This window comes from Montipora capricornis, chromosome 6, assembly GCF_036669925.1.
Source record: "Montipora capricornis isolate CH-2021 chromosome 6, ASM3666992v2, whole genome shotgun sequence".
In the NCBI taxonomy this organism is placed as follows: Eukaryota; Metazoa; Cnidaria; class Anthozoa; order Scleractinia; family Acroporidae; genus Montipora; species Montipora capricornis.
Window position 1 is genome coordinate 22,570,527 of NC_090888.1, and position 17,369 is coordinate 22,587,895.

The following is a 17,369-nucleotide window of genomic DNA, read 5'->3' on the forward strand; positions in this document are numbered from 1 at the left end:
CATACATTACTTCATTATCTTTGTTCATCAACTCTGCCAACCGACAGAACAGAAGAACCCATCCATTGGGCAGCCAATAACGTGGTATTGTCGGTGACATGTTTGCTTCTTTTTCAGGCTCCATTTCACATACCTTATATGTTCTAAATATTCGTCAGCCCACTTTGTTGGAACGTTATGAACACCTGAAAAAGGAAGAAATTAATGACATCACCTTTTGAAACCTTCACAGTCAAGCTTCTTGCCCACTGATTGCAAAAACCAAAACAAACTTGGACCATTATAATGATTACTGTAACGAACCTGCAACTGGCTGTAATCTCCTTCCATTTTCATATTCTTTTGACCACTCTGCAACGATTGAATTACATATCTTAAGAGCTAATAGTCAAGCTGCATAGGGCACATAGGGTATATAATGGCATTTATTTTACAAAATAATAATTAATTGGGCGACTTAACACTAAAAACATACAAAAGAGTAAAATATATACAAGATACAGATATGTACGCTTAATTGACATACTAGGAGTAACAAAATATAATTGAAAAGTAAGAATAGCAACGTAGAATAACAAAGACAAACAACATTTTACAAAGAAAAATGACAGAAATAATGTATAAGAAAAATGTCTAAAATGAATAAATGTTAACCATGTATATAAAAATGTACAAAACGCGCCGTCGCAATTATCCAAAAGTGCAGCGACAGTAAAGGAAATATCGACATCGGAAACAACAGAATTCCGCTGCCAAGTGTGAAACAGTGATAAGCTTCGCAAGGAATTAAGTACGAAGCTTATGCTTTATTATTAGAGACCTTTAGATTTTAGGACGAGGGCGAGAACGAGTACGAGTTCTGACAGTCTGTTTTTAGCGAAAATATTTAGCAAATTTATAACCCGTGCGATTAATCTTGCCATTTCTTTGCAGTATAGGTTGCTCAGTTACTGTATTCTTATTGCTGGTAACTGAGCCTTTTTGCTGATTGAAAAATGCCAAAACTGCTACCGTGTTGTTGACTTGTTTTGACGCGACGACATTGTTGCAAAACCTCGTACTAAAATGACGACGGTATCACGGTTTTCCCGCCAAAATGACGCTGGTTTGCGCGCGCTCACTGTTGTTCTATGAGAAAATCTCGTACTCGTACTCTCGTCCTCGTCCTAGAATCTAAAGCTCTCTAATGAAAGTGAGACGTAAGAGAGGGCAATAGTTGACTCATTGGGACAGGTAATACGCTGCTTAAGGGCTGCGTCAAACGGTACCGAAGCGGAATAGGCAAAAGTGCGTTAAACAAGAGTTCGTCCTGGGACGAGGGACTTCTAAGTTGTGAGACGTTATAAGCCCATCGTTATAGCAGTCGATCGAGAGCCAAATAGAAATGAAAACTTAAATTTAGGACGGACAGGAGCATCTGGATTAAGAAAAATAGAAAATACTAGCTGCAGTAATTAATCCTCCAATTATTCGGATCCATGCATTTGAGTTTCGAAAAAAGAGTAATAGAAGGCGTAGAAAGATCGGCATTAAGGATAACCCGAGCGGCGCGTTTCTGAACACGGAGAAGCCGAAGAATTGAAGTTAGGGAACTGTTGCCCAAAGCACTAGAACAATAGAGGAGATGACTGTGAGTAGACGAGTTATAAAAATGAAACGGGATCCTTCAAGTGCAGGATAAGGATTTATTCTACGTAAAAGCGAGAGGCGACTGTTAAGTCTCTTACACAAATCATCGATGTGCTGCTCCCAGGAAAGTTGGTCGTCGAATAACACTCCAAGAATTTTAGCAAGATGAACTTGCTCAACAACAGTGTCATCAATAGTCACAAGAAGGGATTGTCTTCCCAAAGATCGGAGTTTCTGATGGGACGCGAGCAACAGAGATTTAGTTTTAGAAGCATTTAGATCCATACGATTTAGGTTTGCCCATGCGCCTTACATCAGCAGAGAGTTGGCTCATTTTCAACTCCACGTCCTGCAAAGTGGCACCAGATATGAGTACGGTAAGTGTCATCCGCAAACAAAGTCAAGTTTGTTTCGAAGGACGGAGATAGATTGATAAATAGTAAAAAGAGCAATGGCCCGAGTATGCTTCCTTGACTCCAACAGACACCTGAAGGGGATCAGAAGGGGATCAGAAAGGGTAACCGGTCATTTCGCCTACGGGTCGTTTCGCCTACTGTCTGTTCGCCTACGTATAATGTCGGTTCGCCTACGTTCAATATGTCAGTTCGCCTACGATTCATATGTAAGCTTTAAAACTGAATTGTTTAAAAGTCCTTGTCGAACCTCACAGAAAAAATCTGTGACGGCTAGCTGAGGCGTTATTTCTGTAAACTTGTATCTTGAGCGGGGTCCTTGAGCAGCCTATACCAAAGAAAGTGAGACTTTTCATTAACATATCCATAAAGGATACGTTAAAAATTTAGCTCGTTCCCACTCTACTGGGCGGTTCAATGTTTGTATCAATCTCGACCCCAGAGCTCTTCTCTTGACTGAGGGAGGGAAGAGCTCTGGGGAACCCTGAAACAAAGTGTCTTCTCATTGGTTTTCGTGAAGAACAATGAACAGCGTCTCTGATTGGTGCATTCATGTTAGCATGAGGAGTGAGCAGGCGCTGTAAGGTTCAAATAGTCAATTTTTGGCTATAAGAACCCTACGGCGCATGTTGTCCAACATAGAGTTTCCCAGAGCCTTGGGTCGATCCGAGGCTCTGGTGACGAGAATATGTTTGTATTGATGTTGCGATCATGAACTTTATATCGCCTCCACACGATCCGCAAACTTAGATGCAAAAAATTATATCTGACTGCTAGCTAAGGCGTTATTTCTGTAGACTTGTGTCTTGAGCGGGGTCCTTTAGCGGCCTATACTAGAGAAAGGGAGACTTTTCATTAACATATCAATAAAGGATACGTAAGAAATTAGCTCGTTCCCACTCTACTGGGCGGTTCAGTGTTTGTATCGATGTTGCGATTTGTTCTTAGTATCATGAACTTTATGAATTAGTGTTGGTTTTTAGTTCGTGCGCTTTCACGCGATACGCAAACGTAGCTAGATGAAAAAAAAGTTAAGGCGTTGTGTAGGCTTGTCACTTGAGATGAGATTTTTCGAGCTCGTTTGAAAAGCGTTTTTTAGATATGAGCCAAACCACTCGAGTGCTAGTGAAGATCGAACAACCATTCACACTGAGTTTACAAAGAAGAGTACGATGGTTGACCAGATCAAAGGAAGTCGAGAAAGACTTGAAAAAGCATTTTTTTTTTTGGACGTATGATTAGCGAACAATCACCAGTTCAGAATCAGATCTTACGTCACTGTTGTCTGGAAGTTTAAGAAGTAAGTTCAGCCATATCTCATTGGCTAACAAAAAGAAAATTCGTTTCACTAAATTTTCATACATTGTTTAATTTAACCGCCAATACACTTGTATAGTGGTGAAATCACTCTATCAGTAAATAAATTTCAATGTGTTTGCTGAAACATTTGGAAGACAAAGGGTGGGAGTGAACAGATGTGTATTTCACCATGGAGCAATTGTGGACAATGCATGTTTACCAGTTATGAGAACACAGTATAAAAAAAACGAAAATCTTCACAACTGTCTACTCTTTACATTATCACAAAATTTTTTAACACGTACAGTAGCTCTCAGTATTGTAAACTTTCATCTGATTCCATTTAAGTTGAAACAAAATATATGCACTTGAAAAATATTTACTTTACAAAAACCAGGGGCCTGGGAATGGCACCGTTGACCAACGGCAGGAACTTGGTTTTATTGCATCCAATTATTGCGATTGTTCTGTCGGAGATCTGGTGATTGTTGTATGCCCGCCTTAATCACCAAAAACATTCTACTGTTGGAACATGAAAATAACATTTTGTCAAGCTTGCCTTCAGCTCTTTGGACTTCGGCTGACATGTACTCTGCCGCCCATTCACTGGATGCAAGATCAGCAATACCAGGAGCTAAATAATGAAAAAAAAAAAACCCAATTAGAATTAGGCCTGGTGAATAGCCTCAGACTATCTTCAAAGATCTTGGGTTCAAAGACTGAACAAATACAGGATCCTTTGAGATTCCCTAAAGATGGAACAAGGATCCTGCAATGATTTTAAAACAGCATGCAAAGGAAGTCATGTCTGATAGCCTGGGGCTGGCGGTTTTTACTAGTGGGCTAGTGGATTCCGATCTTTACTACAGTAGCCTTATCATCATTATGGGTAAGCGGATAGAAGTAACGTACGCTTGTACGCCTGGACCAGAAAGCAATTTTTTTCAACTTTTAACATGCACTGCATTACTTTTTAGTTGCCATTATGTCATACAATCTTCAATAGACCTTTTTACCAATACGGCGGCCATTTTGATTTCTATTGTTTCGAAAGACATTATGGGACGCTCAGGAGGCAAATTAATATGTATTTGCCCCCTGGGCATCCCATAGTAAGTAGTTGAAACAATAGAAATCAAAATGGCCGCCGTATCTGCAAAAAGGTCTATTAATGCTTTATTTATTGTGTCATATTGTTCCCAATAAATTACCATTTCATAAATACATGAAAGGGCAAGCTGCTAAAATTACTTCCATTGCACCCTTTCTTGAAAGGATCTTCGCTAAGATCCTTTAGGATAGTTGAGGATTGAGTCAAGATCTTAGAGGGATATTAACATGATAATTTCTGGATCTTCATTATAAAATTATTCAAGTATTGTGACTACAGTGCACCTCTAACAGGAGTGTGATGCGCATTCCTCTGCTCGATTTCCTGCATTTCATGCAATAAATCACCCATGCGAAAAGATTGTGGTGGTGCATGTGTTCTTGGATCATGGAGAAATTCAGATACCAGCTGAAATCAAACAAATTGAAATACATGTACACTATGAATGTTTTTTTTGGGGGGGTCAACACCCAAACCACTTTGGGAACAGGCCGGCTCTTACATGTACCCTGGTTCAAATGACTTGGCCCTAAGTTTACCCCTATTTCTTATGTTTCAAATTAGGCAGTGTTCTAGATGAGACTTGGGTGAAAAATAGGAAAAAGCTTGTCATCTGAGGCAACATTAATCACGTTGCACAATTTAGAAAATTCATCAAGTTCTTAGAGATTCAATGGTTTGGACCCTTCCTTGAGCCCCCTGTTTCCACAAGTACTCCACCTTTATTACTTTACTGTAAAATCAAGCATAAGACAAGACGTGAAATAAGCCGAGGTAAATGTAAAATCCTGTCTATTCAGGAACTGCAATTTAGAGCATCCTTGACATCAAAATAATTTACTTCTGTTAACAGCATGCACTGCTGTACATGCACGTAAAATACTCAAAGTCTCTTTCAGAATTTTAAAATTACAGAGGATGCCTTCCTGCTCAATTATAAAATTTTTCACTACAATTATAATTTGCCAAAATGCTCTGACATTTCCACAGTTTAGATCCTAGCAGTATACACCTTATTCCAAAATGGCGCCATTTTGATATTCTTTTGTTTGATTGCAACTTGGCCCTTTTGGCCTCGTTCAAGGTTAAATATTCTCCTTTTTGTATTTTATGTTTGAAAGCAAGGTCAATTTGCAAGGAAACAAAAGAATACCAAATGGCTGCCATTTTGGAATAAGGTGTATGCAGGTGGGGTAATAAAATTTACTGTTACATGAACTGGTGGTAGAGCATCCTTATACTAGGGACCTTAAGATCTACGACAGTCAACAAAAATGTCACCTCAAAATATAACTTGGCTCTACATAAGTCTTTCACGATTACTCAGTCTCATTCACATCCTACAATATGAGTGAAGTATCCTAAGAATATATTGGTACGAGTGGTTTCAGAGTGAAAAGAGGGAATGAAAGATTCTTTGTTGCACGCTTGCGTTGTTGTCATAACCTCAAATTTGGTGATTTCAAATTGTCATTATGCAAATCACCGGAAACATACTTGCTAAAATCTGTGCTGCACATGCAGCACAATTATTATTTTATGCTCTTTATAACCAATGATATTATTGTTTTGTTGTGTTGTCATAGGCCTAGCCGTCATTGTTTCTTAAACTTCCTTCTAGTAATTGGAAGGTTGTACATGTAGGTTTGACTTCAAAGGTGCACTCGAATTTTTTCTGAGTTAATCCCGACCCACCGCGCACCGGTGGCTCAGTTGGTTGAGCACCGGGCTGCCATGCGGGAGGTCATGAGTTTGACTCTGGCCGGACCAACACTCAGGGTCTTTAAATAAATGAGGAGAAAGCGCTGCCTTTGTAATTACATCCGCAAATGGTTAGACTTTCAAGTCTTCTCGGATAAGGACGATAAGCCATAGGTCCCTTCTCTCAAATAACTTCCATGTTAATTAGTTCCATGTGGGACGTTAAAGAACCCACACACTATTCGAGAAGAGTAGGGGATGAAGTTTCTGGTGTTGCGGCTGTTCTCTATGTGTATATGGGTTGGTGGGTATAGCAGGTCCACATCAGCTGAATAGCTGCCAAAACTTCAACCTGCTATACAAATAAATAACAACAACAACAACCCTCAAAAAATCAATGTCTTCAATTCACTCACCAAGGTTAACAAACATGCACAACCTGTCTTTCAGTTCTTTCTTTTTCATACTTATATTTATAGCTCATGATAAAACATGACTAGGAAGAGGTGTATGTTTTCATTTGCAAAAGATACAAAAGATATAATTAATTTATTGGTCATTAAAAATAATAAATACCTCATCTTGGGAAGTCTCATGGAAAGCCTGTTCATCCTGAAAAAGTATACATCAAGAAGATTTAGTGAACTTAGACTGAAATGTTTATAGCAGAGCTCAGGCGCGAAAAGCGCACTAGCGGAGCATCATAGGTAAGATTTTTTGGGAAATCTATCCATGTGAGAATTTTGGTTATGATGCCACGTCTGTCCGCTTGTCTGTCTGCCCATACAGACTGTCCGGGTGGAGGTGGGGAGGCAAGACAGCCTCTGTGGACGGGAGTGTCTGGGCAATTTTCCTTCGCGGGAAATCGCGTGGCAGCGTTGCATTTGGCAAACCAAGTTTTTCTGGTGAGAAATCATATATATATTTAGTGACAAGCAACAGGAAAGAGCACGGGACTGAAGAGGAGACAAAATTTGAGAAATTTAAGCAAAGAAATCCTCGAGAGAAGCCAATTAAGGAAGGACAACAAGAGAAAATTTCAATGAAAATCAACGTAAAGCTGATTGAGAGAAATAGAGCGAGAGACAAAACACTTATTTACAATGGTTAGCTATCATGCCGGTATAAGCTTAATGTTTTCCTTCTTTAATAACAAGATTATATGCCTTGCTGCCTCACATATTTTCTAAAACTAGCTAAAAAAGTCCTGAAAACCTTTGCAATTCTGTGTTGACAGAGATTCTGACATATTTCAACAATCACACGTATAGGCTTTTTGTGTGAAATGGGTGTCCAGTTGCGAGCTGCTTTGTTTGACTGTGAAATTGAAGTCGAGTAAACAAATTTACTACACTTTAGGTTGACTTTTGCAGTTGTTCTGACCCGAAGAGAGAGGGTAAGATCGAGTACAGATTGTGAGTCAAACGGAAAATGTTGTGAAAGAGATTACTATGCATATAATTGCAGTTTTAGTTGTTGATTAAAATTGTTAGTTATTGTTTGCAAGGCTTGATTATTTACTGCTGTCAGATCAGAGGTGTTTGATCTGTTTGATCACTGTAATTACTGTACACACTAATGACAATTAATAATACTTTATGCAGAAGCATAATTTTTTCCATAAACACTAGATTGCTTTCTGGGGTTAGAAACGGGAGCTCCACTTTCAGACTTGGCTAAATCTATATATTATAATTATATGTACATACAGTACCTCTGTCAGTGATCCATTTAATTTTACATAAATGTGCACAATTAACTATATGTTCAACATTGCTAATTTTTTTAAAAACCTTACCAAGTCTATCTGATGTCCAAACCTTTCATGAACAAGACCCTCCTATCGAAAGCCAGAATATTATTAATCAGTGAGAACTTTCAGAGGGGATTTCCTTTATTTCAGAAGTTGATGGCAATGGTGAGTGTAATTAATATTATTAATTCTCTTAAAGGCAAAAAACAGTGATACTGAAGCCAGGTGATGCACCAAAATGGCCAAATTCAAAGACTTTATATACAGCAGGTTCTCCAATTTGATTATTTAAACTTGCAAATGAGGATATTAATTGATAATTATAATATGTAAATTGCCCTAAGTCAGTTCTTGATATACTCCAAAGGATTAAGGCCACAAAATTCTCAAGCTTTCTCAAAATGGTGTACAGACAGAATAATTATTTAAACTTAGTTTACATGTAGGTCCAAAGAAAGAACATTCTAAAGGATACACCTTTAATTCTCCTTCCATCTACTGTCTTGTATTTCAAAATTTTTTATCATGATAATAATTAATGTCAAGATGATTACACCAGTGAGGCAGTGCTGTTTCTTTGTTTACAGACACCAATGTGGCCTTAATGTGACATTATATTTAATTTATTACAACCATTGATTGACTGAAGAGGTTATCAGGCAAAGCAAAAATGTAGAGGAAAACAAAGAGAATGTACTGTACACTTTAAAATGTTAATTAATCAATGGCATTGCATTATTTGAAAATGCGGAGAAACATCTAAAAAAGGACTCCTACTCTCAGTGACCATTGAATTCATACACTCTCTTAAGTGCACAAAATTGCTTACTTGAGTTGAAAATCCCCCATTTATCCCTCCCACTTGAAACACTACATGTAATTATAATATTCATGCACATACTGTATCTGTGAAATGTTGCCTTTGATACCAATTCTATGCTTTTCTTGCAATTTCACAAATGTCATATTTGTACTAGCTTGTATATTAATCCTAAGCGGCTGCTTTTCATGAAATGTTACGTACAAATAATTTATTTATTCAAGCTGTAACACACCACATACTGTATGTATACCTGTTGAAATGACTGATCTTGAGTGAAATGTGTCACCAGTTTCATCAAAGGATTGGCACTTCCACACTCACCCTCAACTAAATCCCGCATTGCCATCTTAAATAAATTATCTGAAGAAAGAAAAGGAAGAGTTTGTGTTCCGACCTTTAAAATGGTCAAATTTGTGTAGCTTTAAATGCACTCCCAGGATTTCTTGAGCAATTCTGAGTCTGGGCACCAAGGAATTTAAACAGTACACCTAACAGCGTCAACCCCAGAGCCAGCCCTGTTGACAAGAAAAATCACAAGGCAGAGAAAGTAGAACCTATTAAGTACCATTCGTAAGAGTCTGCATGAGGGAAAGGATTAAACGGAGGGGTAGGAATTTCAACTCAGGGGCTTGCATAGTAATAAAACAATCAAAGAATCACAGATTGATGTTAAGACACATTTTGAGCAAGAATTGTTTAGGCGTTGCACAGGACTGACTAAAAGCTGCCTGCTGACTTATGGTATAAGAGCATCAGACAACTTCAACAGAGTGAAAATTCAAATTGTAGGCTGATTCTGAATGATGCCACATAATAACAGACTATGGAATAAGGACTGCTGCATCAGCGTCACTAGAAGCTAAAAAGCACAAAAGAACTGTACGTATGGCATGGGTCCAGAAGTCGCATTTGCATGTTAGCCATAGTTAAAAATAACAACTATCAAAATACATGTATATAATGGTACATGTAGTAGGACAGAGTGGAGTCCAATTTGGTCTGTAATCATACGAGTGATTAACAAAATCGGACGACGGCGTAGCAGAAGTCTGATTTGTTTAATCACAAGTATGATTACAGACCAAATTGGACGCCACGAAGTCCTGTTACCAATCAAATTTGAGAAAATTTTAATTGTTATGATTATACGGAAAACGGGACAGCAGGACAACAAAGTCTAAACCGGGACAGTCCCGGGTAAAATGGGAATGGAGAGGTTTTGATGTTTCTCATAAATTATTTTGCTGAATATAAGTATTCAAAAGCCACTTTTTTGACCATTTTTTCTACTATTATTTGAGTGTTAGTCATCAGTGGGGAACCCCTCTAGCGGCAGGTATAAAACACAGGTCACAGGCAGTTGTTTCAGGTTAGTTTTTAGGAATGTTTAGGATACTTTCTGTATTGGTAAAACAATGACCTGTGACATGACATTTTGTACCTGCTGTCCTTCTGGAGTAAAAGAGATAAACCAAAAAACTGCCAAGAAATCCTCAAACAAAAACATTTTGCGACATTAATAATTACTTAAGAATTGTTGTCGATGGTATTGCGGTTGATCGCTAAATTTCTAATTTTGTTATATTCTAAGCTTACAACAGCTTAAAGATGCACAGCAAATGCCCACTTCAGGATTGTACTAATCATACATTAATCCCATTGAAAACACTGGTGAGTTAAGAAAAAATATCGCTTGCATGTCCAATGCAATTCTAATCCTTAGTTTATTGTTGACATTCATTTCATTATTTTTATTGACAAATAGATAATGGTTTATCGAATTTTCAAAGTATTATAGGCCAATATAAGACTTCATTTGTCTCAGCCATGCTGCGATATTGCAGGGGGTACCTATTAAATCAATCGAAATCGATCATCAAAAACGTAATCGATTAAATCGATAGTACTCAATAATACTCAAATATTTGTTGATTGATTAGTTATAATAATCGATAATCACAAAATTTGGCTAGTCACTAATTTTTTCTTCATCGAAGCTGAACTAGCGAGCGGCACATGTGTGTATTTATTGAGTGGTAGAACTGTGTTATTTTCTCCCATATAGACCGAATGCATAAATGGAGGCCAAAAATGTATTCTTTTGTTTATGTGCTAATTAGACTCACTAGCCTCGCTCTCAAGCAATATTTCTTTTGTATTTTGTACATGCAAACGAGGCTAGTGAGTCTTAATTAGCACATAAACAAAGGAATATTTTTTTGACCGCCATTTATGCATTTGGTCTATGTATTTGCGAATTAGTGTAATCAAGAGAGGAACAGTCGGAAACAATTTAAGTAATAAAATAATAATGGATCGCAACTGAGGCATTTCCTACCTTGAGAGCTTCCCATCTTTTTCGATCAAATCGATAAAATCGATCGTTCAATTACAGAAATCGATAAATCGATAATCACAAAAAGTTGACCGATCGACTTCAATCGATTTTCGATATTAATCGATAAATTACAATCGATTTCAATCGATTACTATCGATTTTTATCGAGTATCGAGAATATCGATTAGTTACGCCCTGGATATTGCTCTTAAAACAAAGGTTTAGTGTTTAATACATGTACAAACTCATATATCATATCATATATCTTTATTTACCCTCGGATTTTAGAGTAGCTTGGTGTAGCTAATATCTCCGAGCATTTACCCTCCAAACCATGGTAAATCACAGAAGACAGACCACAACACCGTGAACTACATGCCCTACTCTTTACGACAAGTGTACGGGTTCTTTTACGTCCCACAGGATTATGAACATTGAAGGGTTGTGAGACGGGACCTCCCGCTTATCGTCCTTATCCGAGAAGACTAGAGAGTCTAACCATTTGCAGATGTAATTACAAAGGCAGCACTTTCTCCTCAGTTATTTAAAGACCCTGAGTGTTGGTCCGGCCGGAGTTGAACTAACGACCTCCCGCGTGACAGCCCGTGCTCAACCAACTGAGCCACCGGTGCTAAGTACGTGACTAACATACTTACGTATTGCTAACGAAGAGCAGGGTCTCTAAAAAGACTCAAAAGTTACCAACGTCAAGAAGTCACTAAGAAATGGTGGCCCAACACACTTTTCACCCATTCTGCGTGCTGAGACACAAAAATTCTGTGAGCTGTCTTCGAATACGAAGCAGCAATGAACTTGGTCAGCAACTACCCGCGTATGTCGTTTGTATGTCGTAAACCTTCCCTGAACGTTCCTTATCAACTGGTTGCTTAGTAGAAGCCTTCAACAGAGGGGCGGTGAAGTTTTAAGACCTTGCAAGTGACCTGAAATATGCCGGGAAAAAACTCAAAACGGCCAAAGTACTACACGCCAAACGAAGTGAGCATTCACAATACCTTAAAGGACTTATGGGTGTCTTTTTTGGGCAGGGTTTATGACCTTACACCACTCTGTGAAAAAAACGCAGGTAACAGTTTACAGTTATAGTTGTCATTTGTACATGTATATTAATAGATAGATATGAAAACAGGTCGTTCCGCCCCAGAGTCGATCCTCCCCACAGTATTCTGACGAATCTTGATAGCAAACCAATCCTTACCCTAAATTTTCGCCCCTAAAGTCAGTGCTAGACCAAATCATTGAAATGAGTGCTCATTATCATTATTAAAATATGTGCTCAGACAATCCGTGGGGCAGATCGACCGGTTACCAATAAGTTGACATTTCGAGCCTTTGGTCTGGAAGTTATATTTCCATATTGTGATTATGAATGGTACACTGTGAACGACAAATGAAAGTTAAACTGGCATATTTGTGCATCAGCCATGACATTAAGGAAAACCACAACAATAAGATGAATTGATCACATGCAGCTCTTGTCAACATTATGACATCCCATGCTTAGCTGTATAATATGTTACTTATGTGAAGAACAACCCTCTTCGTGTAAAATTCCAAGTGCAGGGTAAACGAGTCATTTTTGGGGAATGGTATAATGTTAGGTTGTAATTGGTCTAACAAGGAATGACCTACCGGTATTTGTTATTTTTTTCACCCTTTTTTATACCAATTTGCATGGGAACGGATAATAGCACCCTGAGTAATATAATCATAGAGTTCATCGTATTCTGCTTGTTAAAACATTCCAGCTCTTCGAAGGGTCAATTTCACAATTTTTGGTACAGTTCTGTATTTTTTCTTCCAACTCTTTGACCTTAGCTTTCCTACACTGAGCATTTTTTGCTATAATTAATGGCTAGCTGTCACATTTTATATTTTAACAAATCCCAAAGGACCCGCTTATCCACAACCTCTTTAAATTCTTCAAGCCAGTTTTTAATATTTTCATCAAGAAGATTGCGATAATTGCTGTCATTTACTACCGTAGAATTAAATTTCCAAAAGCTTGGACCATGGACCGCCTTCACTATCATCCACACCATTAATCAGTAATGTTATCGCAGAGTGATCCGATTTAATAGATGGTTTTATATCTACCTAAATGATCTAAAGTGACCTAAGATGAGCTACAACGGTTCCTTGGTTTTACTAACAGGCGTTTGTTGTTGGGGGGGTGGGGGGGGGGGGGAGGGTCAGGGGGAAGATAGGAAAAAATGAATGCCCTCTTCTCATGAGAGACATATTGAGACAATTGAATTTCTTTTATTGGGAGAGGGCATGATTTTAGTGTTGAAAGGTATTTGTAACAATCACATAAACTAATTATAACATTCACTTGACAAACTGCAGAATTAGCATGTCACATAAGCCTTCTTGTCGTGGAGATTCATGACAGTGCGTAAAAAATCTGTTCCCCTGGCAATACATTTGTCATTGGCATAGAGCTGACAGCGGAAAATTTTTTAATTTGCACAGCAACGCATCATGATTGACGTGGAGTTGACAGCACAAAAATCTTGAATTTGCCCGGCAATGTAGGTTTAATTGGTGCAGAGTTGACAGTGTAAAGATAATGTGAATTTATCCAACAATGCAGCTTAATTTGATTGGTGCAGTAATTACCTGTACCAGTTTGTCTGTTTTAGTTAATTAATTAGGAGCATGATTAGAGATGTCTACATTTATTTTAGATACATGTACTGTTGTAGCTCATTTTAGGTCATTTTAGATTACTGTAATTTGTAGCCCATTTCAGGTCATTTTACAGGTAATTTTAGATCATTTTTGGTCATTCCTTGTTTTAGTTATTATGAGTGTTAGGCAGATTTTGCCAATTGTCTCTTAAGAGAAATTCTGAGAAATAAAAAAGCCTTTTGATCTTTGTTGTAATTATAAATGATGCTACTTTGTAAAAAGCCTATTGGGTAGGTAGAAACAATTAAATCCAAGCACTGTGCCTTTCCCCAAAATTGGATATTTCAGAGAGCAGTTGTTGCAAGAGAATCTAGTCTCCTTTGAAAATCCAGAAATGTACAAGTAATGGTTGTCTAAAGTACTTGTTCCTTCAATGCTTTGTTTTTCAATTTCAAAGGAGATGTTCTTTTGAAGCCCATCATTGAAGCAGCAGGGAAAGACATATCACACTGGTTTGATAAGAAAACAAAAGATGTAAGTGTAATCATAACTCTCATTCAAATTTCGGTGCTTTTAAAAACCCAAAAGGTATATCACTTTGAAAATAAACAGGAGCAATGCATTCATTGATGTGCAAAAAAGTTTTCCTTATCATGTAATTGTTGTAGTTCAAATTTTTCCTTGGTTAAACATTTTTCAGACTAGTTTGCTTTTTGCTTTCTTTTGTCTATAGACTCATAATCTGAAACAAAGGAAAGTAAAAACAAACTAATTTGGAAAAAATTAATTTTAATTAACCAAAGAAAATTTTAAACTGCTAAACAAATATTGCCATTTATACCATCTAATTAATTGATCAAGTGTTAGAGAATTAAATCTTTTCCTGGAAATAGTGTATTGTATAGATTTAATTCTTTAACATTTTATAAAACTGGATGATTAGAAATTATGTTTACTTCTTTTATCAAGCATTGATACCCCCTGGGTGTACAAATTACTTCAGGTAACACCCAAAAGACAAAACTCTGGTAGTCCTCTCAAAAAAGTTAACACGCCATTGACATGTAAGTACATTGTATCTGGGTATTTTCAAATTTCGTCTAATTTTACCTCCCGTCCACACAAATACATGGTTTTAGACACTTTTTTTTTTTTTTAACAGAGGTTTATCATTTTTATGTGGATGGGTGAAAAAAGAGGTTTTTGAATATGATGACAGCAGAGGCTCATGATACCAAAGAGAGTGCATGCAGTGCAATTGCATTTTGTATAGGTGGAGGTTATCATTTTCAAATCAGTTTCAGGAATTTGTGTGGACAGGCAAATACAATTAAAAAACACTACCAGTACGTAAAAAAATCTTTGTTTTCGAAAATACCCTAAAAGGACCCAAAGTAAGTTGTATAATTTATTGGCACAAATTTGTCCTTGGTTAGATCCGCACTCACATTGACCCTGTTACCAAATGCAAGTTCTATTACACACCAAGAGGGCGCTTCATACACACTCCTCCAAGGTGTCCCCGCACAGACTGGGCCAATGATTTTGGACGCCCTTGGTGGAAAGATGAGTCGTACTGTGTTGGAGTGCTTTCAGCTGTAACAAGGAAGATCAGGATTACTAACACACTGACTTCCCAAGAACAAGCCATTGAGGTTAGATTACAACCGTGATATCAATGCTTGATATCAATATATTATATTGATTGTTGTAATAGCAAACTTAACCCATTGACACCTGAACCACCCCCACCTGAATTGATCCTTTTAATTATAATAAACGATGAAGGCTCAGTCTAGTGATGACAAGCATAATTATTTGTTTAAAGGTAGCCTGAGTAGCTGACAGTATTGTTGGCATGAGAGGCAAATTAAAGAGCGGGGGGGGGGGGGGGGGAAGGGGGGGGGGGTGAGGTGAAGGTATTTACTATCTCCTTTCCCATTCTCTACACCAACAATACTGCCAGCTACGTAGGCTAGTTTAAAGGCGACATAGTTTTTGAGTGGATGCAGGGGTTGTTAACTTGAAAGAACAGTATTATGCACTATTTAATATTTTCTTACAGGTTTGTTCTGAGGAAATACTGAGTGAAATCCAAGATCGTTATCTCAAGTACAACGCACATGCAGCCAGCTATACATGGAAATACAATGGACAAAACTTAGACATGGACAAAACACTTGAGGAGAATGGAGTATCAGATGAAAGTGAAGAGTTTTATAAACTGGGCATGAATGATGAACATTTTTTACCTGCCATTCATTTATACTTTAATGATGACCTTACTGAGGCATAGGAAATGAACCTTTCTATCCCCTGTAAGGTGCTCGGGCTTTTTTAATGTGCATTTAGTAAAAGGTGTGTGACTGATTACTGTGACTGTTGTTGAAAGTTGTTTCAGAATCAAGTGGCAAAGTCAACTGCCTATCAATTACTTATGTACAGTACCAAGTCTGGTTCCAGTTTCTGTAAGAATGTGTAAATAAAATATCATTATTCATTTAAACAAGGCTTATCCATATTATATTTTAGTATCACCCAACTAGTGGACTAATGCAAATCCTGCATTTTCATTAGCTACACTACTAGAGGACTATTAGTAATAGTCGAGTAGTGAAAAGTGTGATACGTTCTTTCGTTTTATAATTTCCCAAATAAATATTTCTTCAACTTGCATTTGGTAACTTTATTATTGCCTTTTCTGTCCGACTAGTTGGGTAATACTAAAACAATTAGACCCTTCGCCCTCAAGCGCCACGGGTCAATAGCCCATTCGGCTTCGCCTCATAGGCTATTGACCCGTAGCCCTTGCGGGCTATGGGTCTAATTGTTAAATATACAGGAGGCAGTTGGCAAATAGTCCATTTTACACTTGTGTAAATAAGAAACGTGGACTTTGAGTGAAAGGAAAGCTGGCATTAAGTTTGTTAGGACCTAAACCTTGGTCCCTTTTTCATTTAAATTGATCATGCTGTTCTAATTTTAGCTAGCTTGCATAATTGCAGAAAAAAAGCAACAAGGTTTGTTTTAAAACAAAATAAGGTCAGGTTTTCAGGATCCATTATCTCTTGCATCCTCCATTCTCTCCATTAATAAAGGTTGTCTGTGAACCACTCCCATAATGAAAGGCTGCTGTTATAACCATGATCTAACCTGTAAATGAGCTAGTGTGTCACAAATGTTCTTACCACATTTTGACGTCCTCTGTGATCTATTAGGGAGTTTAAGCAAAGATGACGACTACGGCTACGGCAACGCCACTGATTGGTTAAAAAATAAAAAAAATCGTGTTGCACGTGCAGCACGGCTACTTAGCAACGTTTAGCGGAATCATTTACCACATAAGGTCAAAGTAAGGTATATGAGCTGATAACCGAGATTGAGTGAACCAATCAGAGCACGCGAAATGCATTATCCGAGGTTGAGAATTTAATTATATAGTATCTATGTATCTGGTTTAGCTCGTTCATTGCCTACTGGCGATATTGAGACTAAATCAATCGTCAAAATCTGCGATTTAACGCATCCACAATAATTTTGTTCTGGCCATTACCTGCATTATGTTGAAGAATTGGAACTTTGAGTGGAAAGTTTTTTCCGGTTTTTTGACCAGGAAAAAGTAATTATAAGGGTGTTATTGCGGGGCTTTC

General features: G+C 37.7%; 2 protein-coding genes across 3 annotated transcripts in view; one reads left to right on the plus strand and one right to left on the minus strand.

Moving 5' to 3' along the window:
- LOC138051776 (peroxisomal targeting signal 1 receptor-like) overlaps positions 1-11,876 on the minus strand; it is a 33,195-nt gene extending 21,319 nt beyond the window's left edge. The window contains exons 1-8 of one of the 2 annotated variants that reach the window (XM_068898030.1): positions 11,724-11,876; positions 8,980-9,089; positions 7,952-7,993; positions 6,730-6,765; positions 4,737-4,860; positions 3,901-3,975; positions 304-351; positions 134-185 (exon numbers count right to left, since the gene is read on the minus strand). In XM_068898030.1, coding sequence (XP_068754131.1) covers positions 134-185; positions 304-351; positions 3,901-3,975; positions 4,737-4,860; positions 6,730-6,765; positions 7,952-7,993; positions 8,980-9,075 — 473 coding nt within the window. In that variant the 5' untranslated portion in view covers positions 9,076-9,089; positions 11,724-11,876. The remainder of the gene's footprint in view (positions 1-133; positions 186-303; positions 352-3,900; positions 3,976-4,736; positions 4,861-6,729; positions 6,766-7,951; positions 7,994-8,979; positions 9,090-11,723) is intronic. The other variant, XM_068898031.1, reaches the window with a different exon arrangement.
- Positions 11,877-11,938: 62 nt separating this feature from the next.
- On the plus strand, positions 11,939-16,841 carry LOC138051778 (cytochrome b5 domain-containing protein 1-like). The gene is made up of 4 exons (XM_068898033.1): positions 11,939-12,151; positions 14,177-14,253; positions 15,156-15,374; positions 15,785-16,841. The coding sequence occupies exons 1-4, from the start codon at positions 12,016-12,018 to the stop codon at positions 16,013-16,015; spliced, it is 663 nt and encodes a 220-aa protein (XP_068754134.1). The 5' UTR covers positions 11,939-12,015; the 3' UTR covers positions 16,016-16,841.
- Positions 16,842-17,369: the final 528 nt, after the last annotated feature.

Coding starts and splice junctions, on each gene's coding strand:
- LOC138051778 (XM_068898033.1), top strand. CDS start 12,016: ATGCCGGGAAAAAACTCAAAACGGCCAAAGTACTACACGCCAAACGAA. Junction 12,152..14,176: donor ACTCTGTGAAAAAAACGCAG/GTAACAGTTTAC, acceptor TCAATTTCAAAG/GAGATGTTCTTTTGAAGCCC. Junction 15,375..15,784: donor CCCAAGAACAAGCCATTGAG/GTTAGATTACAA, acceptor ATTTTCTTACAG/GTTTGTTCTGAGGAAATACT.